The sequence below is a fragment of the Lepisosteus platostomus genome, chromosome 3 (assembly GCF_059453375.1).
Source record: "Lepisosteus platostomus isolate fLepPlt1 chromosome 3, fLepPlt1.hap1, whole genome shotgun sequence".
In the NCBI taxonomy this organism is placed as follows: Eukaryota; Metazoa; Chordata; class Actinopteri; order Semionotiformes; family Lepisosteidae; genus Lepisosteus; species Lepisosteus platostomus.
The window spans coordinates 5,946,976-5,974,368 of NC_142613.1; the positions used below are offsets into that span (position 1 = coordinate 5,946,976).

The window sequence follows — 27,393 nt, forward strand, 5'->3', positions numbered from 1 at the left end:
GATACTCCATAAGGATAGCCTTCATCCATCCCTGTACCTTGAACAGTCACTCACAGACTCTCTCACTCCCTTTGGAAATTTCAGTGGAATGTATAGTACACAATACCTAGGACTAAATCTGAGACTTTTGGTGCCTATGTCTTTTCCGTCGCTGTTCCTTTGTTATTTAATATTTCCTCTAACTCCTGCAGAGACAAATTCTTTGACTGTCTTCAAATCTAAACTCAAAACTCACGTTTTTACTAGGACATATGTCTGATTGCCCTACATTCTATTATATCCTGTATTTAATTCTATTATTATAGATATTATACGAAACCAAAATTAACTAATAATAAATCAGGTGGGCAGCTGCGTCAGCATGCGTAGGCTGCAAAGGGACAATAGGTTTATTCCATGCTGAAAAGAGAAGAAAGAAAACGCAATGTTTCGGCCGTGGAGTCTTCTTCAGGTGTGAGAGAGACAAGGCAGTAGGCAAAGGTAGTGTAGTGGGAGAACAAAGGCTGGGAGGGAGGAGGGGTGAGAGGCGGGAGCAGGGGACAGAAATCAAGAGGTGTGAAGTCAGGATAGGTGTCGAGAGGTGTGAAATGAAACTTCCAATGAATGGAGAAAATGTAGTAGAATAGTAGTCTGTCGTTAAGAGAAGGGGGAAGGTGTGGTCCTAGCTGCAGGATAAGTTTGGCTTCGGTGGTCTTTCTGATGTATGAGTTCGGAAAACCGTCTTTGAGAACACAGACGGAGAGATTAGAGTGGTCGTGGCCATCAGAGGTGAAATGAGAAACAATGGGCTTGGAGTAGATCTTTAATCTTCACAGCCCTGACGTGTTCTCTGAAGCGGTCTCCGAGTCTCCTTCCTGTTTCTCCAATGTAGATGGCTGGACATCTACTGCAAGAGATACAGTAAAAAAGGTTGCTGGAGGTACAAGATGCCATCTGGGTGATCCGGAATTGTCCTGAGGGGCCTTGAATGAGTGTGGTGTTGGATGTGTACTTGCAGGTGATACAGCGAGCTCTGTTCACCTGAACTACTATACTGGAATGTTAGGGCCCACACAGACCGCAGGTTGAGCGCCCCCTACTGCCCCCACTAACACCTCTTTCAGTAGCAACCTTAGTTTTTCCACCTTTAGTTTTTTGCTGCTTGAATACAGCGATGAAATCGACAATACGCCAACTCATTTTACAAACAAGCCTGTTTCCTAAGCAGATACGCGTCGAAATGAATGGTTGACATATTTCTCTATATTTTCCTAACAGTATTTATGATTATATAATTTCAGTGCAGATTATAATTATAGACTTACATCCACGCTTTACCTGTACCGTAATGCTTGTCATCGTGTTTAATCTCTTTAACAATTATGTTTGTGCAAACTTATCACTTTAGTTTTTTTACGCTCAGTTGCATTTCTTTAAACCCGAATGGAACTTCGCTTTTAAACACGCAGGTCATTGTGTTACAATGACGTAATGCCTGTTGCCGAGCAATTTGATCCCTGATCTTTACCTGCTCCGGACAATAGCAACCTGTTGTAGAGCATTTCCACCAATCACAGAAGGAAAAGGTTTGATTGATCGGTAATTGGCCAATAAGCAACTTCGTATTGGGCAGATGGACGGGAGAAGGTCGAGGTGGTGCGTGATGAAGGAGGAAGTTTAGTATTGACTGTGAGTTAATAAAACAAGAGGTAGCACTCGAATTACTGAGACTAAGGCGAAATGCGATAACTGAAAGGAGCCGGTATTCTAAAAATGTCAATATATTTTTTTTAAAGCCGGAATGAAAAGACCTGCTTTCTAATGAAATGTTGTGGGCAGCGAATGGTAACTATCGATGAAACGACTCTCGTTGAATAAGCTGTACACATGGTAACTTTAGCAGCTGTGGACTGATGACCTGAGTTTGCTTAAGGTAGCAGTTTCGGTAAAAAAAAACCCGTTTAATTAATAAATCCTATTTACAAGAACGAACGTGGATGCGAAGCGGGTTACAGGCAGCAGTTGCGGAGGCTGGACATATATCGTGTAGCAACTGTTATTACCACGAATGTGTTTATGACGAGTATAGACTTTCCCAGGAAAAGAACAAGACGACCCCGGATAATTTCCTTCGAAGGTAATGCTGTTTGTTAGGAAAAAAAGTTGACAAAAAGAAATTTCGGGCTTTGAAATTCGCTTATAGCAACGCGCTAGTGAAAAGTACTTTGGGGCTTTACACGACAAAACGCAGAAAATAGACGAGTCGGTCGGTGCGGTACTGAACAAGTGCGCGGTGTAGCGTACGTTAAAAATATTCAAAGGTGCGAGGGCGACAAAATATTCAACATATTTTTAGATAGTGACTTTTACGTAAACTGCTCCAAGGAGGAGTGTTTTATGATAAGGTCACGTCATTGGTGTCGCTGAGGAATTTCAAGATTAAGCATTCCAGTTCGTGGTGTTTTCAAAACACTACAGCTAACGTTATCGCATTTTTTTAAGGAGTGGCAAAGGGTTGTGAAACATCCCAAGCCGTGCCAACTACAGACTTCGTTTGCGACTCGAGACAGAGAGAGGACCAGCTCGCCTTGGCACGGACACGGCGATACCTAGAAACTCGGGACAGTTCCCTTTGAAGTGCCCTCCGTTCAGCCTCTTCTAGCGACAGGTTTCGTTCGCCCGACCCCCGGACACGGGCCATGTCTCTGGCGGAGCAGAGCCAGCAGTGGTACCCCACCACCGTGCAGGTGACGGTGCTGCAGGCCAGGAACCTCAAAGCCAAGGGCAAGAATGGCACCAACGACGCCTACGCCATTATCCAGCTGGCCAAGGAGAAGTACTCCACCTCGGTGGTGGAGAAATCGCCGATGCCGGTGTGGAAGGAGGAAGCCACCTTCGACTTGCCCATGTTCCACCAGGGCAACGAGCAGCGATGCACCCTGTACATCGTCGTCATGCACCGGGCACTGGTGGGGCTGGACCAGTTCCTGGGGCAGGCGGTCATCAACCTCGTGGAGCTGCAGGAGAACAAAAACCGCAACAGGACTGAGTAAGTCTCCAGACTGTTTCGGTTCAGGTGTTCCTGCTGATCTAGCCAGCCTAAAGAAGCGTCTCCAGAGTTCTTGGATCAAATCTGAAACTCTTGCCCTCTTCTCCATGCCGACAAGTGCATCTTGCTGGGGAGTTGAACTCTGTGCTTTCAGAACATGTAAAACAGCCTGATTTTTTTCTCCCTCTCCTTTCTGTTGTCTGCCAAGCCCGTGCAAAAAGTTGCAATCTGTCCGGTATAGAAAACCTTTTGACCTTTGTTCTCACAACTGGTCTCTCTTCACATTTCTAAGAACTTTAACTGCTGTAGGTTTTTTTTTTTTTGCTGGTTACTTGCCTTAAGTCCTGAAGTGTCCCTCCTCACTTTCTGGGAAATAGAAATGTGTAAAGTGAAGAAGAGATGTCTGTTCCCCTACGGAGAAAGAACTTTCTTTTGTATCCCAAAAGAAAAGCAAGTTGTACTTATTTTGAGAACTCATGAGTAAAAGGAATTTGTTAGCCCTTTTCGGAATACATAAGTAAAAGATTTATTTAATTGATTTAAAGACTGTAAGTTGAGGAATTGGCTTGATTTCAGTTTTCCAACTGAAAGTAGTATGTACCTGTTAAATTGAAACTGGCTGTCCACAAGTATGTTATTTATATAAAGGAACTTAAACCTTTTCATTTACTAGTTGTTCGTGAAGGTAAATTGTATAATGCAAAAATAGAGTTCTTTAAGAATTTGTTTTTATGCCGCAATACGTGAGAGGATATATATTATGTTAGCGTTCATAATCCTTGCTGTTTTGCTTGTCTTTTCTTAAACTGTCTCAATTGTAGTATGCACAGTACTGTGGTGTGCCTCTGGAATCCATGAAGCGTTTGAGCAGTTCTAAGAAATGTTCCTTGCATATTCCTAAACTGTGCCATCAGACATTAGCCTTCCTTCCAAGAAAGGTCATCTTCAGTGGGGGTGGGTGGAAGAGCTATGAATATTTGAAAAGGCAAATATAAACAGAGGGGAGGTCCATTTTTATTGTGATAATTACCAGTAATTGGAAAAGGGCCCCCACCTCTTTTAATCTGATTATAGTTTCGACAGTACTCGGCGGCATGACAGTGACTTGACAAGCTACAGAAGCTAGAGTCGTCCCCTAGTGTGAAAACTTCCTTATCGCTCACTGTTGTTTGATTGTTTTCTACACCCATTACTCCTGCTTTATTTGCATTGTAAAGTTTTTAAACCTTTTTCCGCCCAGTCCTGCTTTGGGGGATGAACCCATGACAATGCCGAAGAAACGACTTGGGGACTAGCATTAAATGTTAAAGCGTTTTGCTTTTGGTGCTAGTGATTAGCTACTCCCACGAAGATATTGTGAGAGAATGGCAGCAGCTAGCCAGCCATGTTGTTGAAGCCAATACCCTGATATCAACCTTATTTTTCACTAAATGGCTGGCTGAGATCCTGTGATCAATTAATTGCTTTGTACCAAAATGGCTAGATGTTCTAAGTGGCCTCCTTTCATTCTCATGTTTTTAAGCTCGGATGTGGACTTTGCTTCAAAACATCAGAATTGCTGGAGAAAATGGTGTTTGTCTCTGCAGATGGTGGGGAGTGGTGTGACCTCAAGCCCCAGTCTAGCTGGGGGAATATTTTGTTGTTTTAATGTAGTATCACGTTTCCATTCAAAGTCTAAGATAGACCTGCTGTTATAAATATGGATTCTAAATATTTCTCCTTCATTTTTATCAGCAATTATTGTTCCCTCAGTTAATGCAGTTGGCTTTACTCTACATATGGAGATATCTCCTCTTATTCAGGCTATTACATTTTTTTACCTTCAAAGCATTTCTTTATATTAATGGTGTGTATTTCTCCTCCTTAAACTCGTTCCTAGACTGTGAGTCTAATGGAAAAATGCAAGTTGTAAAAATATCTTCCTCAGTGGGTGTGATTTGAGTGTATTGCCAAACCTCAGTATTACTCATTATGTCAGTATCGATGGAAAAGCAGACTCGTTGTTCTTATTTTAACATGAGTTGCTGGGTCATTCACTGTCACAAGGTTTGGTTTTGTGAACAAATTGGTTCTTGGTATAACAGGAATTTGGAGCAGTTTGAATTTGAAACCGACATCGTCGGTCTTCTCCAGAACTCCTCAAGCTCGATAATGAAGGCAGTGAGGAGTGGACGTTTTCTGTTGCTCCTGGTTGGCACCTTGTTACGTACTGTAACAATGTTTCTTGCTCAGTTGCTCCATCAGTCAGTAGGAGAAGGCTCATTAAGCTCCAAGGCTGACTGCTTACTTGCAAATGGCTTCTTTTAAAGCAGAACAAACTGCTACCAAGGAATTCCTGGAATTTGCCTGTACTGTACGTCACCTTTTATCTTGGATACTGGTTTCTGTATTTATGCACAAATGTATACAATAATGTCTGCCCACTCCCTTATTCTGCACTTTTTGGCCTATTGCCTGGATTTCTGACTCTTTCTGTGACAGTGTCATCCTTGCTTTAGATTATCTGCCAAATGAGAGTAAAAGGCAAAACTGAACAAACACATGCGTGATAAATGCCTCCCCCCTCTGATATATGTAATAGCTGTCCATGACTTTTGACGTGGTTAGTGGCTATGTCTTACCCCCAAAAGGAGATTTTTTTAAAAAAAAGTTTCTCAAAGCAGATCCAAATATTACTGAGGGATGAAGGAATATTTGTTGTATCTGGGGTTACTGAAGTATCCAGAAAACTCAAGGAAACGGTGTTGCTCTATGTGCGTGAGGCTTCACAGAAATGTAATGATAGAATAGAATATGGTGCTTAATAAGCCAGGCAGTGCAATCCAGAGTGCAGAGCACACACATGTCCAAAACAGTCAGGTATCGGAAGAAGGCAGGGAGGAAGATACCTGATTGTTTTGGACATGTGTGTGCTCTGCACTCTGTATTGCAGGGTCTGATGAAACAGCAGGGAGTGTAGTCCCGCCCTGCTGTACCATGGCTCCTGGGTAAGGACGATGCCAAATGCACAGCCTGACAAAACAGTGATATTCGAATTCCTCTTCTGCTGTGCCAGTCCCGCGATATTCATTTCCTGTCTCCTCCCGTCTCTGGTGTCTGGCACAGACCCTGCTGTCAACAACAAAAAGGAGCCCCTGCATTCAGGGTTTTTCCATCTGTTCATTGAAATAAGGTGAACACCTCATCTGGTCATTTGTTGTCCCTGGCACAGAGAAGGGCATTCAAATGACATTTTCACTGTGTCAGCTCACTAACAACGTGCCCACAAGCTTCCTCTTGTCAGATTAAACCCATGCTGAGTGACGAGGGCATTGTATGTCATTCACGAAATAACCTAGCAACAACAACAATGTAATAGCTGGGGCTACTTCCATTATTGTTAGAGTTGAATCCTTTTTAACATGTACATCAACAGGTTGGTTATTTCTGTAATGACTGGTCTGCAGATCTGCTAATGGGTTTTTGCTCTGTGCTCAAAGCTGCCTTTGATGCTACCTGCGTGTGTAAGGTGCCAGGATGGCCTGAGCCCTCAAGGCACTGTCACTGTGGGCAGGGTAGGCCAACGCCTGGGAGAGGCTCTTTGCTTTTAAAAACGCAGCTAGGTTGAGATTTAACTTTCCTCACGTCTGAATGCCTCTCTGCGTCATGTGGGATATTTTTGCAATCATGTGCCGTACATAACGTGTGACTTTTGAAAAAGCAATTTTTGCATCACGCAGCAGTGTAATGGTTATTTCAGCCCTGCAGGTCTTTTGTTACCATGAAGGAATACAGCTCCCTTGATTTGACCTTCATTCTTCAAGCTGAGAATTTTGACATCATCCGCAATGTAAACAAAGCAGACCCAATGACTTCTTTTTCTGGAGGACTGCCAATTTGGGCAGGTGAGGTGAATCAAAGGAGATGTAGTCTGACTTTTGAGCTGACGTAGATAATACAAACTGCAGTATAGCAATAATGCAGTCATGGGCTCACCTGATTGTACTGACACTGCTGTGCTTAGTTTTAAGCGGAGGATACTTGCACAAAAAGGAAATGCAGGAACAATAAATTGTTCTGGAATGTGTAATTACTGTAATTGCTCACCACCACCTGTTCCTTCCTCCCTTCACGTGTCGTAGTGAAATCATCTGCTGCTGTGAGGGTCCAGTTTCTGATGCTGAAATACAGAGGAAACGTTGACAAGTAATTTAAAAGTCACAAGGCATGTTTCAGGGTTTAATCTTGAATCATAAGGAGTGTTATCTCTGCTGTCAGTCCCCCCCATAAATACAAAACGGAAGCCTATTTTAATTCATAGACTCAAGTGTTTTGAATGCTATAGTAATTATTTTAATTTCTGTGGTTTATAATGTGGTCCCAGCCAGGGTTGATGTCATATTAATATGACCTTGCTCAATGCAGTGTTTTTTTTTCTAATTAGGATGGAGAGGTCTGTTGCAGTCATGCTTGCCCATTGTGTGTGGAAAATTAGTGTATAGTTAGTTACAGAGAGAGAAACAGCACCGTCTCACATTTCAGTGTTTTAAAATGTCCTTTATTCCTTAGTTAGGTTGTATGTAAACATGCAGTACTTGCTGCTGGGGTGAAGGGGGGCAACCATTGCATTCCAGTGTGTTTAACACTGAAGTTGCTGTAGTAACTATTCCACAGCGTCATCCATTAGGCAAACTGTCACATCAAGAAGTGAAAGCCATTAATATATTTAATTCACAAGTTCAATTAAACAACATGGTAGGCTTACAAAAATGTTTGAAGGGTCATTAGAAAATGAACAGGAAAAGTGCCTCCTTAGAATGTGTCCAGATTTCATCAGGACATGATCAAGGACATTTCTGAATTGAGGTTCTAATCTTTGCTTTGGTTTCTTTTTATACCTAGTTTGAATGATCGTGATGTTGTCTTATGAATAATGTATACAAAATTGTTATGCTGTCCCCTGATAGAATCCTTGACAGGAAATAGAACTAGTTTTTCGTATTTAAATGAAAAATGTTCTTTATCCCCCAGAGGTCAAATCTGAACATTTAAGTTGCTTTTGTCAGATTGAAGTCGACAAAATTAGTGTCAAGCTTTGTGAGGTAATAGATTTTCTCGGAAGCCCAGTGTTTTGTAATTCTGTGCTCTCTGAATGTTTTGTTTGCTTTTTTGACATAGGTGTCACTCCATTTAATTTGACTTGGTAAACCTGCTGCACCTGTCCGGTCAGCTGCTTGACGTGAAAGCCTTTTTGCTGTAGCCTGATCAGGTGTCGAGGAAGTGAGAGTTCCTGGTGGAAGGTGCCATTAAGATGTTAAGAGATTGATACATCAAGCACTGTTTTAAGTACATGCCCTCTCTGAAAGCCAGATCTCAGTTCTTCACAGCCAAATATGTCTCATTCTTTGCCAGAACATGTCACCTCCCTGCTGAGAATGTGACCTTTGCTAAAATAGTGTTAATGCTGTAGATTTAAAGGAACATAATGTAGAGTATTTCACTTGTATTTCCTTGTGAATTGTTTCCAATCTTCTGTTATGACTTAAGAACCTGCCAAAGGTCATCTGTTTATAACTTTGCTATAAAATATCCTTGATGCCATCCAACAAGGAAGAAACTCCTAAATGCAGTAAACATTCCCTGCAAATATATATATTTTTTAGTTTACGGTAGAAGGCATTCTAACCTCACAGTGTGTGTTCTGTTGAAATATGGAGTCTAGGGTTTCCAGACAGATGTGATAGGCAAAGAATGTTTGCTATGTTTGGTGTTGATCATGGAATTGAGCCATATCTGAATCTGTTAGGACTGTGACCTTTTAGCTGTTCCTCTTTCCCAGTTGCTATTGAAAAATTTGTGGGAAGTACCTCAACAGTAAATAGGTTTGTGCTAAAGCAGTCTTTTATTAAAGAGAGCAGAACATAACATACCTTGGTGAAAAATGCTCTTGAGGATTTTTTTTTTTCAAATGCGTGTTTAAATAAACTAGGTTGTTTCTGCTAGACTGTGCACTCAGTATTTGACAAATACAATGTGATCTTCAGTGTGAAACAAGCTGATCTACTAATCACGTGTCATATTCCTGTTATCTGTAGCCTAGTACAGAATACAGCTCCCTCATGCAATAATGCAAATGCCAAAGTTTTTGTATCTGAAAGTACTCCCAGCAAAATAAGCAGACATGAAATAATGAATCTCATAAACAACAGAATACTCCTGCCTTTCACATATTTTGAAAGTGCCATTTGTACTTGTTTCCTTGTGGTTTCACACAATAGCAGTAATTGTATGGCTGTGTTATCTCCGAAGTAGCATTAAATTACCAACAGGCTTTGGAATGAACTAATCATTCATTACTGTTAAGTGGATTCCAGGCTTAGTGTGATGTTTTTTGGAGCACAGGCTTAAAGGTGTAGTGTAACTAGTAATCTGCATGAGACATGAAAAAGCCAAGATCAGTCTGCAAGAAAGTCATACCTGTAAAAGCCTGATCTATAAGCTGTTGAGATATTTAATCCTTCTGCACACCTATTCCAGTTATTATTTAAGATGTTATGCATGAGGTCCACTTGTACTGAAAATCTTCGTTAAAATATCAATGTCAATATATAACGTTATAAGGTTTTAATTTGCATTAGCTGTGTACTGATAGCTATTGACCGATAAAAGGAAGATATTTTAATACAATAAAATATTTCATTAAGGTTATTTACACAACAATAATTTTCTTAGAATGTAAGATGGCATAAAAAGCTTAAATGATTAAGGGCTTTACAACATGTTACAGAGCATTCCTACAGCTCACCTGTTTCACCCATTTTAGTTTCCCCTGACATTTGCTGTAAAGTTGTGCCCACTTTTTTGTATCACTGGTTTGTGACTTTGCAATAGAGGTTTGTAGAAAAAGATGATGCTTCTAAAAACTATTTACACTCCTGTTCAGAAAAGAGAGCTTGAAAACCAGTCGTGGAAAGCCACAGCCTCTTAATTTGATCTCTGTAACTCTCAATCAATCAATCCAGTAACTTAATCTGTGGGGAAAAAAGTAGTGTTTTTTTTTTCTTCAACTTGAAAAGGTTTGTGATCTTTTGTCTACAAATATTTATCAGGGCCTGTGCGGTATATATTTGTGCTGTCCATTTCTATTTAATTTTTTGAATTCCTATTCAAGAGTTTTTGGTCCTTACCAGAGATTAGTCATTACCTTTTCTTTATCCTTATTTTTTATTGAAAAAACTAGCATGCCCCTTTTTCTTTTTCTCAAAAGCATCATGCATTGACTCTTTTTAAGCCATGCAGTCCCTACTTCTGTTTAGTCTGTCTTGATTTAATTACCGTGTGCTTTATTTAGTACTGAGTTTATTGCTGTTGGTTGTTGCCTTGGTGCCAGAAAATAGCTTTATTTAAAAAAGTTCTTAAATACAGAAAGCCTTGGGAGGGTGTGATAATAGTTTTGTAGTAATTATCAGAAAAGGGAATTTTAGCAGAACTTTCATTGTTTCAAAATTCGTTGTTGTATAACTTGTTACTTTACAAAATTGCAATTATTGGTTGTTTGGTAACACTACTGATGGGGATCTTTTTATGTATGTATGTGTTGGTAGTACTTGTGTTTCCAATATTTAGCTTATTTACTGTTTGCTGAGGTATTCATGTGGGTTCTGATCAGTAATTGTACAGCACTATGGGATCTTTGAAAAAGGAAACAATGATTGTTTTATTAGTTTTGAAATTTTGAGAAGGTGGTCACACAGCCTTTTTAACCACTAAGCTTGCTCCGTTTCTCTTATGCAGCCTGTGCCTCTGTCCTTCCACAGGTGGTTCAAACTGCAGTCAAAAGAGGGCAAGAAGGAGAAGGAGCGTGGGGAGGTGGAGGTGGACATCCAGTTCAAGAGGAACAACATGACAGCCAGCATGTTTGACCTGTCTGCGAAAGACAAGCCCCGGTCTCGCATTGGCAAACTCAAGGACAAGATCCGTGGCAAGAAGAAGGATGGCTTCTCTGACTCGGCCTCCGCCATCGTGCCCTCTGTCACTCAGGTGCTCACGGACAGCGAGGGTGAGGGCTCAGCCGATTCCCCCGGCACCAAGAAGAAGTCCAAGCTGAAGTCACTCTTCACCTCGAAGTCCAACCTGCAGCGTAACGTCTCCCAGTCCATGTCCACACTGGAGTCTCTCCCCGAGAAGAACTCTTCGGTCACCAGCAGCCGTTCCTCTGGCCTCAACATCGACTCTCCTGAAGGTATGACTCTTCTTCCCAGCAAGGACGGCCAAGAGTGCTGTACCTATTTCAATGAGAAACCAACTTGCGTGACGACTGTGTTCAGAGCTAGGACCAGTTTTCCCATTCACAAAATTCCATTCCTTTTTCTTTCCCTTTTACTCTTTCGAAACTCTTGCTTTTTCCGAAACAAAGACCCAAAGTAAGCCTTTCCCAGCAGTGTTTTGTGGGTGGTTGTCAGGTAAACTTGCCGCTTGCTCCAATTGTTTTGATAGAGGAATGGGAGGTTAACATTTAATAGCAGCATGAGAGTTCTTTCGTTGAGTTCTTGGACCTTTCTCTTTTTTGTTCTTGCAGTAAAGAAAAAATTCAAGTTCCTTGCCCACAAGCGCACTGGCAGCAACGACTCGAAATCCCGAGACCCGCTCTCCCTGCTGGGCGAGCGCTCCAAACGGAACAGCGCGGAACAGAGCAACCTGTGCATCAATGGCAGGCATGTGTACACCGAAGAGCCCGAGGGTCCTAAGGCATCCCTGACAGGATCCAATCAGAGCCTGAACAGCTCCGGGCAGGGTTCCGTTGAGGACCTGCGCAGGGTGACGGAGAGGCAGGACTCCGGCTCTTCTGCGGACTCCCTCAAGGGCTTTGGCATCCCTTCATACCGGGTCGAATCCCGGGAGAGAGCCCCGCAAGAGCAGCAACGGAGACAAGAGGAGGAAAACCGGTTAGCTGAGGAGAAACGGAAGGCAGAGGCCAGGAGACTCAGCGAAGAACGGAGTCGGCAAGAGGAGCTGGAGAGGAAGAAGCAAGAGGAGGCCAGGAAGGCCGAGGAGCTGAAACAACAGGAGGAGGCCAAGAAGGGTGAAAAGTCCTCCTCCCTGCTGAACATGGTGAAGTGGAAGAAGGACAACGGAAAGAAGGAAGACCCCGAGAGTCCTCCCGCTTCACTCCGGGAGGGTGATAAGCCTAAACCCACTCCCAGGAAGACCTCAAATGAGTTTGTGGAGGTGCCCCTGCCTGAGTCTCCCCACAAGCCGTTCAACAATACCCCACTATCTGAGAGGTCATCCTCCAATCTTTCAGAAGAGAGCCCCCTGAAGCTAGAGGCTTCCAACCCCTTTGAGGAGACGACTGAATTCCAACATGGGGTGAGGAGTCCCAGCTCTGCCAACACGGCCTTCCCTGGCCGTTCTGCCAAGGTGTCTGCGGTCAAGCCCAGGTCAGTGACCCCTAAAAAGCTCCAGATAAGTCAGCGTTTATTCTGCGAAACGGCTCTGATAGGCATGTAAAAGAGAATGTAAATTTTCTGATGTAAGGTAAAGTCGAACATTTAATCTGCTGCAGTCACAGTGCTTTTTGAATGTTCTGCACTGTCTGAGAGAGTGGTTAATGAAGGCACTGGAGTACATAAAGAGGTTTATAGTGAGAGGTTTATTAACCAATGATGATTAATATACTGTAGATGATTACTAACACTTTCCATTTTCTTACCAAAGATTTCTCTGTAGGGTGCTAGATGGTGCAAAATATCTTAATTTCCAATCTTGCCTAAAAGGCATGGCACAAATAAGAGGTAGAGGGGGGTATTTTGCATTAAATTACCATCCAGTGTGGTGTTTTTGACAAGGCAGCCACAAGTTCTTATGAGCAACAGAAATTGATCTTCTTTAGATATGCATAAAGTAGTGGCACATTGGACCACTGTTACACCTGTCATATAACCCAATTGCCCTCTTTCTGATATTCAAACCATCTAGCACCCATCTTGACAAATGCACAACTAAATAATAAAAACCGTTAACTGTACTGGTTTGCTGACAATGGGGGGGTGAGATGACATGAGCCTCTTCCTTTCTTCTCTTACTCTCTGTGATGTGAACTAACCGGCGATCTGCTTGTTGGAATATGCTTTTGCAGGTGGAAGGAGGTTGATCAGCTACTGGCATTACCCTTAAAAACACAGGACTGGCACCTAAAACACCTATGCTTCTTACCACTAGCACATATCTGTGTTGTCCCTTGAAACTCTATGATATTGCAGGGTTTTTGCATTTTACTACTATTTTATTGCAGGCTGAATCTGTAGTACACATCTTTTTCACAGAATCATAGTGTACAAATGTCAAATTTCTTGTTGATCTGTGATTTGACTGCATCCCTAAAATATTAGTATTTTCCTTCCTTGAGATGGAACATGCAGAAGAGCCAGCCCATAAAGGAATGGGAATTCCATTTACATGGGATCACTTTTAGGATTTGCAAGAGTCTAATAGATCAAGGACAACTGCTCTGGACTCCTGACTCTATTCTTCTTCAGTTAGTTTAAAAGTGACTAAAGTGTGTCTGACTTCAGATTGTCACTGTGAGGTTAGAGTGCACTACTGCTAATTTTATTCTAGTTACATTACACTTAAGAGCAGGCACTGAAGAATGAAATTGACTCATTGGCTAGGACATGAAAGGCCCTATTGCACCTGAAAGTTAACCCAAGTGACTTCTATCTACTATACATCATGACAAATGCAGTATTAAATTAAGAGTTTGTCAGAATATTTTGTTAAGGCATTGGAAAATGGCCTGTGCCTCTTCTCGGCCTAATTTGGTCAATCAGATCTGGCTTCACCTAGTGCATGGTGGGTGAACATCGCTGGATCACGTTCATGTTGTGCCATGAGTCTTAAAGAGTGTTAATTTAGGAGTCCTTGGTGGCTCTTTCAGCATTGATTTTGTTACATGGGGACTTTTCCCTGTTTTTCTGTTACTTGTGATGAATTTTGGTTGAAAATACTGTACTTTAAAAATGTAGTCAATAACATACAGTAGATTCACCTGATATGATTATTCTGCCCTCTGCGATCTTGGGGTATAATGGATTATTTGTCTTTCTTTGGTTTCTCAGCCAGGTTCTTATCTTTCATATAGCAGAGTTTGTTGAGGACTGCCCTTGTCACTGTGTGCAAGAGATATTATGGTTTCCTGCCACAAGTTACAGATCCACCACCCACTGGCTTCATCCCAAGACCTTGGCATTGCGTTCAGAGCTGTTATTTTGTTTCTGCTAAATTAAGCTCTTCTTGCATCATCCAAGAACAAAAAATGAACTCCATGTTTAGTGGTCTGCAGGAAAAGCATTGCGAATATCTAACCTGGCAATTATACCTTTGAGGTCTCCCATATTGCTGCGGCTAGTGGTGTTGGTAAATCAACAGGTGGCACTCTTCCCTGTGGTTCCCATTTTAAAATCCAATATCTCCATCTGGTCCATGGGGACACTGTGCAGGAGGTGAAACATCGTGGTCCAGGGGTAGATGTCTTGATTACTGCTCTTCCACTTCACTCATACTGATGCAGGCCATTAAAGAACCTTTAATGTGTGAACCGAAGTAATGGTGGTATTGGGGCGGGGGGGGGGGATATCTTCTCTTTCTTATAGAAAAGTAATTTAAAAGCATTGCTCAGCCATCCTACTTTTTTATGGTCTTTGCCCTCCTATGAGCTTCTGTAGCTCTCCCTGTTGACCTCTGGGTGGTGCTAAATGGGCAGTGGTTTGGGATTCAGCTCTTTAAAACAGAAGGTGTGGGTGCTTTCTGGGTTTGGTTTTTGCTTTATGGTTTCTTACCAGTGCTGTATTCTAACATTGAAGGAGACTTGCAGCTGTAAAGGTAGTATTTCATTGTTTGTACGAAATTGACAATGGCAGTTACACATTTTTGGTGTATGCAAGGTGTTCGTACAAGCGTGTATTTGATATGTTCTCCAGTTAATGGTGTAGTGGGATGACACGTTACCATGATTAGGAAAAAGAAAGCCTGAGAAGTGTAAATGTGTTTTACTACAGACAGGCTCTTCTAACAGTCTCTATCATAGTTTCTGTCCTCGCTGTTGCCTTTATTGCTGGATCAACACAATCCTTGTGTGTGCAGTAATTACTTTCAATGCAAGGCATCCAAGCCTGTGTCTTGGGGCAACGGAAAGAAATGCAGAGTCCTGCTGGAAATCTAATCCTGGAAAAAATGCAATTACATTTCATAAGAGACCATGAAATACAAAATCTGATTGGTGAAACATTGAGCACACTTTTTTTTCTAAATTGGTGAAACAAGAATAGCTACTCTGCTATACAATCATAAATTTGATAGATGCTCAATATATGAACTTAAACATGAATTACTAATTTTAAAGTGACCATTACTTGGAAACCATGACATTGTTTCCTCTGCAGGAACAGTAATACAGGAAGCACACTGGGATATAATTGTAAATTTTCCCCAACAAAAAACAAGCCAGTCTGTGGCTTCCTCACAAATGTGAGTAAATTACTCTGCATGACCCGTTGCAATGAGAATTGTTTCACATTAGTGTAGGAAACAGAAAAGATGATAGAGCATTGTTGTGGCTGACAATACACAGTTTACCAAGTAGCTTTATTATCAGTCTACTGTCTGAACCATGTTTTTTTTTATTATTTTACTTAGTGATGTAGGGTAAATGCAGTGGTTCTTACAGTGTGAAAAACACTGATCAAATTAATTTGTGGGTGACATTTCATATGTATATATATTAACAATAATTGATGGGGTACTGGTCCTCTTCCTCCTGCAGCTTTCTAGTTGAACAGGTTATTATTGGCTGGGGTAGCACATTTTAATTTCACCTGCAACATAGTTGGAACAAACAGGCTTATGTTTCTCACTAATGCTCCACAAAGAGTTGCAAAGATTTTATTTGTTAATCAATCACAAAGATGGAATTAATGTCCCTGGTGTGTTATTGGCTATGGTATCATTTTCTTAAATCTTCCTTCAGCAGAGAATCTTATTATAGCAATTAAACTTGGGGGAATTTCCACTACAATTTCAGAATGCAGAAGAATGTCAGAAATTGGCTATAAGTTCAGGGACTGTTTGCAACTATTCAGAATTAAGGCTTTCTTCAATTTCCCACGCATGTTTTTTTTTATTTGCATATCTGACTGCCTGTCAGTGTAATAACTTGTAAAGTGACAAATGCAGGCATGCACAGTCATCAGTGGATTTCAATAAACCTGTCTCTACCTCTTGAGCTGGCAGATGAAATTCTTTATCTTCTGCTTCAGTTCCTCCAGGGAGTGACTTGAAACTCTCTGAAATCTCATCAGCCATCACTTAGTGCTTTGAGATTGTGCTTAGCATGAAAAAGTGCTTTATATATTAAAAATTGATTGATAGATTGAATTTGTCGATCTCTCCACAACCACAGCAGTTTAACCCCTTTAGAAGATCTTGTGTTACAGATTTACCTGCCATTCTGTGCTTTTTTTGATACCCATGTGCCAACTGTAAAGCAGCAAAATAACAGGGTATGGCTACAGTTGTTTTATTAACATTTTCAAAATTCCACACCTTTTCTGTCTAAATATGATAACTGCTTTTGCCTTTTGCATTTGTGGCATCAGGTTGAACTCACCATACAGATCCATTCATAAGTATAGCCTTGCTGTGGCTGTGTTGGCCTGGGTGTTTTATCATTCGTAGGGACCACTGCATACCCTCTGCAAATCCAGTTAGCTGCATTTTATCAACACGGGGGATCTGAGTACTAGTGGGAGTCAGGCCTAAAGGGGGCTCAGAGAGAGCACTGTATAAGGGCACTGACCTGTAGGCCTCTTCTTTTTTTTTTCCCCCTCCCTTTGCTTCTTTGCAGATTGGTCGTGTCTCCGAAGGCTGAAACCAATAAAGGCAGGCTACCCTCTCCTCCTGCCTATGCTGACCACCACACTAAATCCCCTGCCAAACCTCCCCCTCCCTACCCCCCCAGCTCTCCTATTGATAACCTACCATCTGAATCACCTGACATTTTTGCCAGCCTGCACACCTCCTTCGCCCCATCCCGAGCCAGAAAGGGCTCCAGGGACTCCTCCAGTGGCAGTACCGAGAATCTTGTTGAAGTTGGCTCATCTGATGAGAAGAGCCCTGCACCAGGGTACACAGCTTCACCTAAGAATGAGGACCTACGGCCCAAATCCATATCCCCCTCACCTACTCCCATGCCTACCAAGCCTGGAACTGACAGTCCAGAGTCCATCAAGCCGAAACCCGCTCCCAGGTCTCTCACCCTTAAAACTGCTACCAAAAGTGGGTTTTTACTTCCTATCTCCGAGGTGGAGATGACAAACGAGCCCCTCAAACCACCTGCCCGCTCCCCTCCAGACTATGACTCTCTGTTCACGAAGAAAAAACATGGCGTTAAGGGCCAAATCCAGTGGGACAAAATTGTGGCCGAGATGGACTCTCGAAATCTGGACCTTCCTCCTGTGCTTGGGAAAGAGGAGATGAGCGTGGATAGCCCTGAGACTAGTGTGGACAATCCTCAGTTGCCAGCACACCAGGATGAGCCAGAAGCTGTGGATAAAAAGGTGGAAGACGGACCAAATGAGTATAACCCTGAGTTGATGGCATCCGTCACCTGGAGAAGATTGGGAGTGAGCAACAATCCATCTTCCTCTTCCAAAACTAGCAGTACAGCTCCCCCGAGAAATGCATGTGATGCAAGTGGAAAAGTTAATGAGGGACGTCCTGATCAAGACACGTTGAACAAATTTGCCAGCAAAGTATTAGGAGAAAAGATCAAGGGAGGAAAAAACACGGTGTTTTCAGCTTCACCAGATGACAGGTCAAAGGAAAAGCCAGTATATTTGTCTTACAGTTCTAAGCAGGAACCATCTGACAGGAAGCTTAAAGAGGCTCCTCCTGTTAAACCCAAGCCAAATGTCAGTGACAGGGGGTCAAGGGATGGGCTCGCAGAAGGGAGCACAGATGCAGTATTTTCAAGAAATACTATATATGAAGGAAAAGATACCAAAGTATTAACACCAGCGCTTGCTGATATACATCCGAAGAATGTTGCCATGTTGAAAGATGACCATGTTGAGGAGAATTATGGAAGAACACCTCCATTAGAGGAAAAGATTGACAGCATTCCATCTGTAACTGAGCGGGATTGCAGCAGAACAAGCATGTTTAATGCTGAACACAAGAGATGTTCCCGAGAATTAGGACTGACGCTTGAGGAAAATGATAAACTGTGGGAACCAAAAACGAAGAAGGAGTCATCTGAAAGCCTGACCTTTAAAAAACACACAAGTGAGACCTTCCCCTATCCCAGAGAGCAGCCAGTTTCAGGGAAAGCCACAAGTGACACTCTCCCAAATAATTTAGAAGAGAGAGTGCTTAAAAATGAGCACAAAGCATCCCCTGAAGAGGAGAAACAGGTGGAAAAAAGTCCAAATGATACTAGTCCCATTTCGGGTGCTGTTTCACCCAAGAAAAAACAGGCGCCGCCGCCTCCACCTACAAAAGGAGGCTTCCTGAAAACTGAAAAAAAGCCTGCACAAAATCCTCAGCAACAGTTGGCTCAAAAGGACCAGGACCTTGAGCTCAGCTCAACGGGGACAAAAAGGCAAAAGAAACAGGAGAGTTTGATTAGTACAGGGAAGGCCGCGTCACAGAGTAAGGAGCATGAGTTAGAGGAAGACTCCTTTTCCACCAACTGCCCCCAGCCCCCCAGCAGCTCCCTCTCCATTTCGCCCCCTTCTCCCCTTCCCCAGAAGATGGAGATCTCCGAGAGCTCCCCACAGCCTGTTGGCGCTGGAGGGAAGATGCTGCTGCGTGCCTGGGTTTCGCCCTCGGAGGCACAGCCAATCGCAGCACAGAGCAGCAGTGCAGTAGGGGGCGGGACAGCCTCAACGCAGCGCAGGTGAGCCCTGATCTTTCTCTCGCAGGAGGTAAACACGCTCACAGACGCTCAGCTCACTGCTGGAAGGAGTGCTGAGGAACCACGTGGTGGACCTGTGGTCAAGCATGGTGTTTTGCACTGGGGTATTGTGGCCACGTTTTGGGGGGAGACTGTAAAGCTGGCATTTTAGGTAGGGGTGTCGGCTGTCGGATAAAATATTAGATCATATCTGGTTCTTCTCAGACGCACTCTTCTTGCTGTCTGTTTCCCTGATGTGCACATTATGATTATCTCCTGCAGCCCATACAGAACAAAATGTTCTCGAGTTCAGGGTTAGTAGACTGTTGACGTCAAATAAAATGTTAGTACCTTTTTCCTGCTACTCTTCTTGCATACTTTTCTTGAATGAATCTTTGTATTACTTCTGTGTTCAGTAATTTTTTATTTTAAGACAGTCTGGTAGATACAGTTTCTCCAAGCTGGTGGCTGGGAAGAATATGGAAGGAATTTAGTATGGCATCTGCTGGGGAAATCCCCTGCAGGATTGTCATACGTAATGCATCTATGTAGCTCCAGCTGCAAATCTCAAAAAGTGAAACAATATAAAAGGTGTATAGAAGTAAGAAATTTAAAGGACTGCAAAATTGTAGAATTTATGAATCGGTAACCTGCCTAAAAAAATCTACTTCTTGTGTATTTTGGCACCTAGATGTACTACAGCATTCAATAGCTTGTGCAGTTGGTATCTGTAAGTGGTTTATCTAAGAAAAAAGGGTGATGAAGTTCTCAGATGCACACATTTTGGTGACATACTCTTGCTTTCTAATTCCCCCGATTCGCCCACTATAACTAGCCACTACTGCCCATATAGGACAAACTGTTCATGTTCATGAACAGCCTTTAATATCTGCTGATTTAATTGGATTTGACAACAGACAAAGAATCACCGCTGTATTGAAAATATGGTATGCAGACAGCAGTCACTAAAATGGCTCTTGCATTAGTGGTGTAGTAAAAGCTGCAGTCAAGAATGGACAGTTGGGGCTAGGTTATATAGTCCAGTGCTGTGTGAGTCTCAAGGCAGGTTTATGTGAATGAGATCCTCAAGTCTTTCATTTCTTTAGGAAGCTACTTGAGATTTCCAGGTAAAGGTGATACATATTCCACTTTAGCTATCAAGTGACATTGAGCAAAAAAAAAAATGCCCTGAAACCTTTGACTGGATCTGGACACCTTTACTTTAGAGGGTATTGAGTGAAATATAGCGGTCGTCAGTTTTTGGATTAGATGGCCGTTTTTCTCCAGTACTTGCCCTTGGCTAATACTGTATTACTGTGTCCACAAGTTGCTGTTCTATTCCTTTATTTCCTTTTAAGATATTGCTTTAGCTGATGTATTGATCATGACAGCAGTGTGATTACCTTTTTAACTTCCAATGACCACAGCTCTGTGTACTTTAAAGCAGTCAATACTCGCCTCTTAAATGTACCTCTGTGAAATGTAATATTCTCCACAAATTCTTGTTTTCAGAAACCATAAATACTTCAGTTTTTTTCCTATAAAGTTAATAAATCTTAATAGTGACATTAGCAGTAATCTGAGTCAACAGCTCAGTGTTAGCTCATATTCTTTTTGCTACAATGAGCGCTCTTGCTGACCTTGCTCTCTTGTATTAAAGCATGATCTCCCTGTGCTGTTAAGCCCTACAAAATATCTAGAACAATCAGTAGTAATCAAACACCATGCATACGTGGCTAAATGAGTAATTCAATGAGGAAAGTAATGAATAAATAATGGGTCAATTTAATCATTTATACCTTCAGTGCTCACGTCCCCTGTTTTCAGGCACATCACACTATCAGTCTGTTGATTGAGGTTTTCTGTTAATAACTTCTATCTAAAGTAATCACGTGTACGGTTGTGAGGTAGATGTTACCCATGGATGAAGATCCTGATGAAAGATCATTTGTTATTTAGATTTTCTATTTTTGAAATAACTTTTTTGGCTGTGTTATTCATTGTGATTGAGTTTGATTAGGTGGAATTGAGGTGAACGGCTTTAGAAAAAAAAAAGCAATCACAAACTCGGCAGGGAATCCCTGATGAGCTAGTGGTTGTTCCTAAAACTTGTGAATCAAAATAATTCACAATTTAGGGCAATTTACATTGTAACTGAAAAAAACACTGCTAAAAATAAAGTAAAATTGGCATTTTGAAAAGTTAGCATAAAACTTCACTTGGTTAATGGGTAGGATCACCCATCTGGCATCAGTTTATCCCATTTTAACTGCAAATTATGGAGAAGTATAACACCTGAGATGTGAAGACCTGCACCTAATATTTAGTTTTCAATGTTACTTTTCATTATATGATCAAATTAATACTATTCTGTAACCACAAAGTTTATACATACAGGTATAATGATTTATTGCTTGAAATGGAATAATCATGTTTTCTGGGTTATGTAGAATAGTGCATTTCTCTTTGCACAGGACAAAGCTCTGCTGAGATAAAATTTCCTTTCACTGTACTCATAAATGGAGTTCCCTGTATACTTCCTGTGGCTTCATACAGTTTATACATGCCACTGTCTTTTTCACAGGCCTCACCCAGTGAAGCCCATGAACTCACAGGACACCCAGCAGCTCTCTTCTGCTCCCTTGGAACGAGACCTGAAGCTTCTGGGAGGTCGGGAAATGGCAAAGACAAAGGTACGTTTATTATTTCAGGTTGCATATCTAAGTAGGAAGTGCATTTTGGTTTACCCAGAGGCATAAACAGGATAATAATAATAATAATAATAATTGCTTACACTTATATAGTGCTTTTCTGGACATTCCACTCAAAGCGCTTTACAGGTAATGGGGACTCCCCTCCACCACCACCAGTGTGCAGCATCCACCTGGATGATGCGACGGCAGCCATAGTGCACCAGAACGCTCACCACACATCAGCTATCAGTGGGGAGGAGAGCAGAGTGATGTAGCCAATTCATAGAGGGGGATTATTAGGAGGCCATGATTGGTAAGGGCCAATGGGAAATTTTGGCCAGGACGCCGGGGTTACACCCCTACTCTTTTCGAGAAACGCCCTGGGATTTTTAATGACCACAGAGTCAGGACCTTGGTTTTACGTCTCATCCGAAGGACGGCGCCTGTTTTACAGTATAGTGTCCCTGTCACTATACTGGGGCATTAGGACCCACATGGACCGCAGGGTAAGCGCCCCCTGCTGGCCCCACTAACACCTCTTCCAGCAGCAACCTTAGTTTTTCCCAGGAGGTCTCCCATCCAGGTACTGACCAGGCTCACACAGTTGTGAGTTGCAGGGTGATATGGCTGCTGGCTATACATCAGATTCTTCACTCTTTATGACTTTATTGTACAGAATGGCCTCTTTCCTATAGTAACCTTAATGTAGCTTATCAACATTTTGTTCCTCCCTCACTCCCTACTTATTTATTGGGGGAGTTCCATTTTGATAAAGGTGTTACATGTATGAAGACAAACTTAACTAAAAAATACTATTCCTCCTTTAAAATAGGCTCCTCCACCAGACTGCTTAGTTTTTTAAGGGATGTGGATTGCAGGGTCACGGACTTACTGTCAACTAGACATTCAGCACATTCCAAACACACAACACACAAACTCCTACTCTTTCCTGGATCAAAGCTTGATTTGCAGCTTTCCAAGATTCTGAACTCTGGGCAAAACAGTCTTGGCATTAAGCAGGTGAAAGAAGACTAGGTGTAATGCAAGGCTAGTTCTAAAAGACTAGAAGCTCACATATGGCAGTGGTTAAACCTAAGGTGGTAGTCTGTTTATAAGACTATAATTTAGAAGGTGAAACAGACAGGCCACCGAATGGCTCATTTAATTGAAGCCTCTTTCCGGGGTTAAGTTTACAGGATCATATCAAGGATGATACATCAATTATGTCCAAAAATACAGTGAAGTTTGTCTTGGTATTTTGGGGGCCTACCATTTCTATTGTGAGAGCCACTATAGTAGCTAAATCAGGTGTAGACTTCTGTGTTAAATTTGAAATATAAATTTGACCTAATTTCAGTCACAATTGCCATGCAGCTCCTTGGGTGTGGAGCAGATCAGAGTTTGATGTTCTTCTCTCTTCCTTCTAGTTAATAGAGCGTTCTGGCAGTGGTCCCTATTCCCAGCTAACCCAGGAGGAACTGATCACACTGGTAGTGAAGCAACAGGAAGAGATGTCCAAGAAGGATTCCAAGATCCTGGAGCTGGAGGAGTACATTGATCAGCTGCTGGTGCGCGTCATAGAGGAGAAGCCCAGCATCCTCCTGGCCATGAATTCATCCAAGAAGGCCTTGTAATAGACTTGGGAAAATAGGCGGGCGTTGCATAAATATCAGGGTCATACTGTATTGTTCCTGATATCTATTATCTATGAAGAACTCTGAAAATGGGGTGTTTTTCCAGCCCCTAGACCTGTGTAGCTTTCTAGCATGGGACTTCTTAGATGTATGTAGCTGTTGTTAATGGGAGAATTTTCAAATTAAAAAGCAAATGGTTCACACTACAAAGTACATGAATATTGGAGATTAAGATTTTATCAGTTACATTAATTACAAACCAAATCGAGTACAAGAAAAAAACAAGGAATCGGGTTTACTAGAGGGTACAATTTTGCAACCTAACAAATCTTCAGTTGATATCTGCTTAAATACAAGGAATATTTCAGTAGCACATTTAAAATCTTGCAGTCTTTCATATTGTACTGTTAATTGTTGCGTATAGAGATGGGATTTATCTTTTGAAACTTGAACATGTTTTTCTTAATTTTGTACTTTTTTTGCCCTTTAGGTATTTTTTAGAGGTGTGGTCATATAGCATTGTATATGTAAACTTTAAACACTGTTGCTGAATAACACTAGGAACATGAAGTAAACAGGAACATTTTAATATTTTTTTTGCGAGTAATACTTAATTTTTGTGATGAGGTTAGTAAATTTGCCTTGTTTTTGTCTTGTCACAGCCGGCCAGACTGAGGCAAAAGATTGTCTTGTAATTATCCAAAAAATAACATGCAATACTGCAATATTCTACTTGGGTCTACATCACAGTGAGGGAAAAGCTCTCTAACAGCTGGAATCCCCTAATCCTCACCATCTCAGTGCCTTACTTTGCTCACAATGGACACATCTTTACTTGGCTTAACATCTGAGTTTTGCATGTTTATTCAAGAAGCTGGCTAGATGTTTCGTCAGTCACTACTATTAAAATCATTTGGGTATCGCACAGAACAGAGACTTCTGATTTTCTGCTTACTATAAGCTGCTACTTGAAGTTTATAATTCTTCGTATATGGCCTTCTATATGATATTGAGCTATACAGTATATCAAAAATCCAGATTTAGTTGAAAAATGATTTGAAGGTGTGGTTAAGCCTACTTTAAAAGCACTACACTGTACTGCTGCCCAGTTATCCAACTAGTTCAACACCATCAGGGGGTGAGGTGGCCTGTTGTTCACTATATCATATCTGTTGGATTCATTGATGAAAGCTTGAGTATCTCCTGTAATTAAGGGTTAAAGCTTGAAAGTGTTCAGAGAAGTACTATTGTGTCAAAGAGGAAGTGCAGAGTACATCCAGTTAAAAGGCTTTTAACAACAAAGTCTCTTAAATTCGCAGAAGGGTTTGATTTTTATTTGTTTACTGAAGTTTTAATATGCTGTTTTTTTCAGGTCAGAGTAATTTTTCAGTTATAGTAATTACTGTCCTATGGTGTGCCTCCTGTACTTTATGGCCTAAATAAAACATGGAAGGCTCAGTATGACTTACACTAACAGTCTTATATGATATTTTTCTCACCAGGTCTCCCTGGTTTTGAACTCTGTGCAAGAATTCATTGAACCTGCCTCTCCAGGGGTCTTGGTTTTCCAATTAGTAGACATTTATTAAATATTATTTAGGAAGTATGCATTAATTCCTCCTTTAACAGAGTGCCATGTGATCTGATCTACTTTGCTTGGGTAATGTGGCCCAGTGTTTGATTGCCTGTGTGTTTGCTGTAAGGATATTCGAGGCATTACCCCCAAGAAACATGTCTGAAAATGTGGGTGAAGCATAAGATGGTTATAATGTGGGTTTCATGTTGAGCAGTTCGTACGCTGCTGCAAAACTGTTTTTTGGAATATCACTGTTGTGTGTGTATGTAGAAAGTAATTTGATTCCTGTGTGCACTTATATCATGTAGGATGCACGTGGGTTACAGATACAGGGCCTTTGAAGTATTAAAAAGCATTTCGGACCTCAACAGAAACCTAAGAGATATGGCAGTAGAGAGACGCATAATATCTAAATTATGGAAATGCCCATTGCTCACATTCAAATCCTGTGCCTTGAAGTACAATCATGCTTTTTCCTGTTCTGTCCTGTATGCTCATGTGATTCAGCTGGTTTATGTTGTTTAGGTTGCAAAATAACTCACTATTCTTCTGAAAAGGTTTCTTGCTCCCAGTTCCAGGGTTTGTCAGAGAGCACATCAAGGTCACACTGTGGTGGAAAACCCACTGATAAAGCACTGAACATGACATTCACATGCTCCCCACCTCTGACGCCTTTCCAGTGTGTTTTGAGACAGCCTTTTTATAGGAATAGTTTGACAGCATGGAAAAGCACATTTGTTTTCATACTTTAGTATGTGTAGCCTACCATAAATTAATATTTGCTGGGAATGTTCATCCTGTGACAGCCTGAAATTAGTACAGATGTCTTTTTTTTTAATTTATCAAATGTATGTCTGCACAAGTAGCAGTGATAATGTGCATATTGTCACGAGCAAAAACACATTAGAGAGTTAATCAAAGATATTCCAACTACAGCTGGATTACTGTTTCTGAGGCCCCACAGGGGGGTTCTGTCTTATTCAGCTGATTTTAAAACAATAGTAAAATGCTTAGTGGAGGAAGAATGTTCACTTGTCACTTGTCCAAGTCTGGCTTCACCCCAAATGGACAACTTCGTAATTATTCTGATTTAAATACAGGTTTGTAGTGACAAGAAGGAATAGAGGGATAACAGCAGGCAGTAACAAGGCTGGATTTTAAAAAACCTCAGGAGCTGATTTTTCCTTAATGTGCCTGTGCATGTTTACTTCCAGGTTCTGAACCAAATCTGAGTCTGAAACTACCTGAATTGTAGAGCCTGTTTCTGCTTATGAAGAGTGTGCTGTTTAACCAATAATTTATAAGACCTTGAAAATGTGTACTGGGTTATTTGATCTGGGTCAACAGTTTATTTTTCATTCTAGTGATGAGTGATGAAACGCATTAGAAAGAAGAAGTCTGTTTTAGTTTCTGAAATGTTTAATAGATCTTCCATGTATATTCATTCCTCTATTGAGAATTGGTGTTTATAAAGAATATCAGGGTATTAACTGAATTTCTAATATATTATGACTATTTTCTATTTTTCCTTTTAAATCTAAATAAAACTTTATATTCTGAACTGTTTTGTGGAGCTTCTTTTTCTGGTCTCAAAAAGCTTAATGTGAGTGGTAAAGTTTAGTTCATTTTTAAAAATTGGACTCTATCCTACATGGTGGTGGGTGTTAACTAAGCAAATATTCTTTCAGGAAGGGTCGTGTTGGGGGTTACAGTGAGGCCAGTAGGATAACCGAAGAACTTCTACGTGGGCAGTCTGACGTTGGAGGTTGAGTGTTCAGCAAGAAAAACACCCACACATTCCTGCAAATGCTAGTATTATTTGCAATCTTCAGTAAAACTTCAATACAGCGTCTGGGGAAAAAAAGATGGCAACCTTTTCGGTTTATAGAGACCCAACAACCTAAAGAGATCAAGGAAAACTTACATTCAAAGCAACCAGCATTAACTCATGAAAATGTTGAGAGAAGAAAACTTCCACAGTAGCCTTCATCTTCAGAACCATGTGCAATTTAATGTTAAAGTTAATTAACTTTCCCTGTTCGCACAGTGAAAATGGCGTGAGTCGACTTTTCGAAGAAACATTACCTATTGGTGACAACAAATCGGTGTCAACAGAAAAACAAATGCTGTTGTAGCATTAATACATTATTGAACACACATGATGGATAACGTTATGCTGATTAACATTTGTCAGGCCTGACAGGTCACAAGGTAGTGTGCAACCGATGTTGGAAGCCCCATGAACTCATCTGTGAAGCGTGCTTTGCACTAGGTTACAGATGCCGTCTTGTGGGATTCTGTCCCAATCCCAATGAAGAGTGCTGACAGGCAGGGTCTGGCTTCCACACAGTTTTCCCTTACAGATGTTCACTTTAGCTCAAATCCAGCGAATAAAGTATCCATGGCATAATCCAGGCAAACACTCTGCAGATGTGCAATTGCGGTGAGGTGGTGTGATTTGTGATCTACCTGTCTGATCATGGCCTGGCTGTGTTTGGCTCTAGCATCTTGTTAGGTTAGAAATGACACAA

General features: G+C 41.4%; 1 protein-coding gene across 6 annotated transcripts; it reads left to right on the forward strand.

Moving 5' to 3' along the window:
• Nucleotides 1-1,542: 1,542 nt before the first annotated feature.
• Nucleotides 1,543-26,423, forward strand: rab11fip1a (RAB11 family interacting protein 1 (class I) a). Of its 6 annotated transcripts, none has more exons than XM_088624078.1 (7): nt 1,563-1,668; nt 2,482-3,028; nt 10,825-11,249; nt 11,586-12,447; nt 16,911-18,962; nt 21,544-21,652; nt 23,080-26,423. In XM_088624078.1, exons 2-7 carry the CDS (start codon nt 2,679-2,681, stop codon nt 23,284-23,286), a joined length of 4,005 nt encoding a protein of 1,334 aa, XP_088480204.1. In that variant the 5' UTR covers nt 1,563-1,668; nt 2,482-2,678; the 3' UTR covers nt 23,287-26,423. The 6 variants fall into 6 exon arrangements, with proteins under 6 accessions (XP_088480207.1, XP_088480204.1, XP_088480205.1 ...); XM_088624079.1 differs by lacking the exon at nt 1,563-1,668 and adding an exon at nt 1,675-1,824; XM_088624077.1 differs by lacking the exon at nt 1,563-1,668 and adding an exon at nt 1,974-2,116.
• The last annotated feature ends 970 nt before the right edge of the window (nt 26,424-27,393 follow it).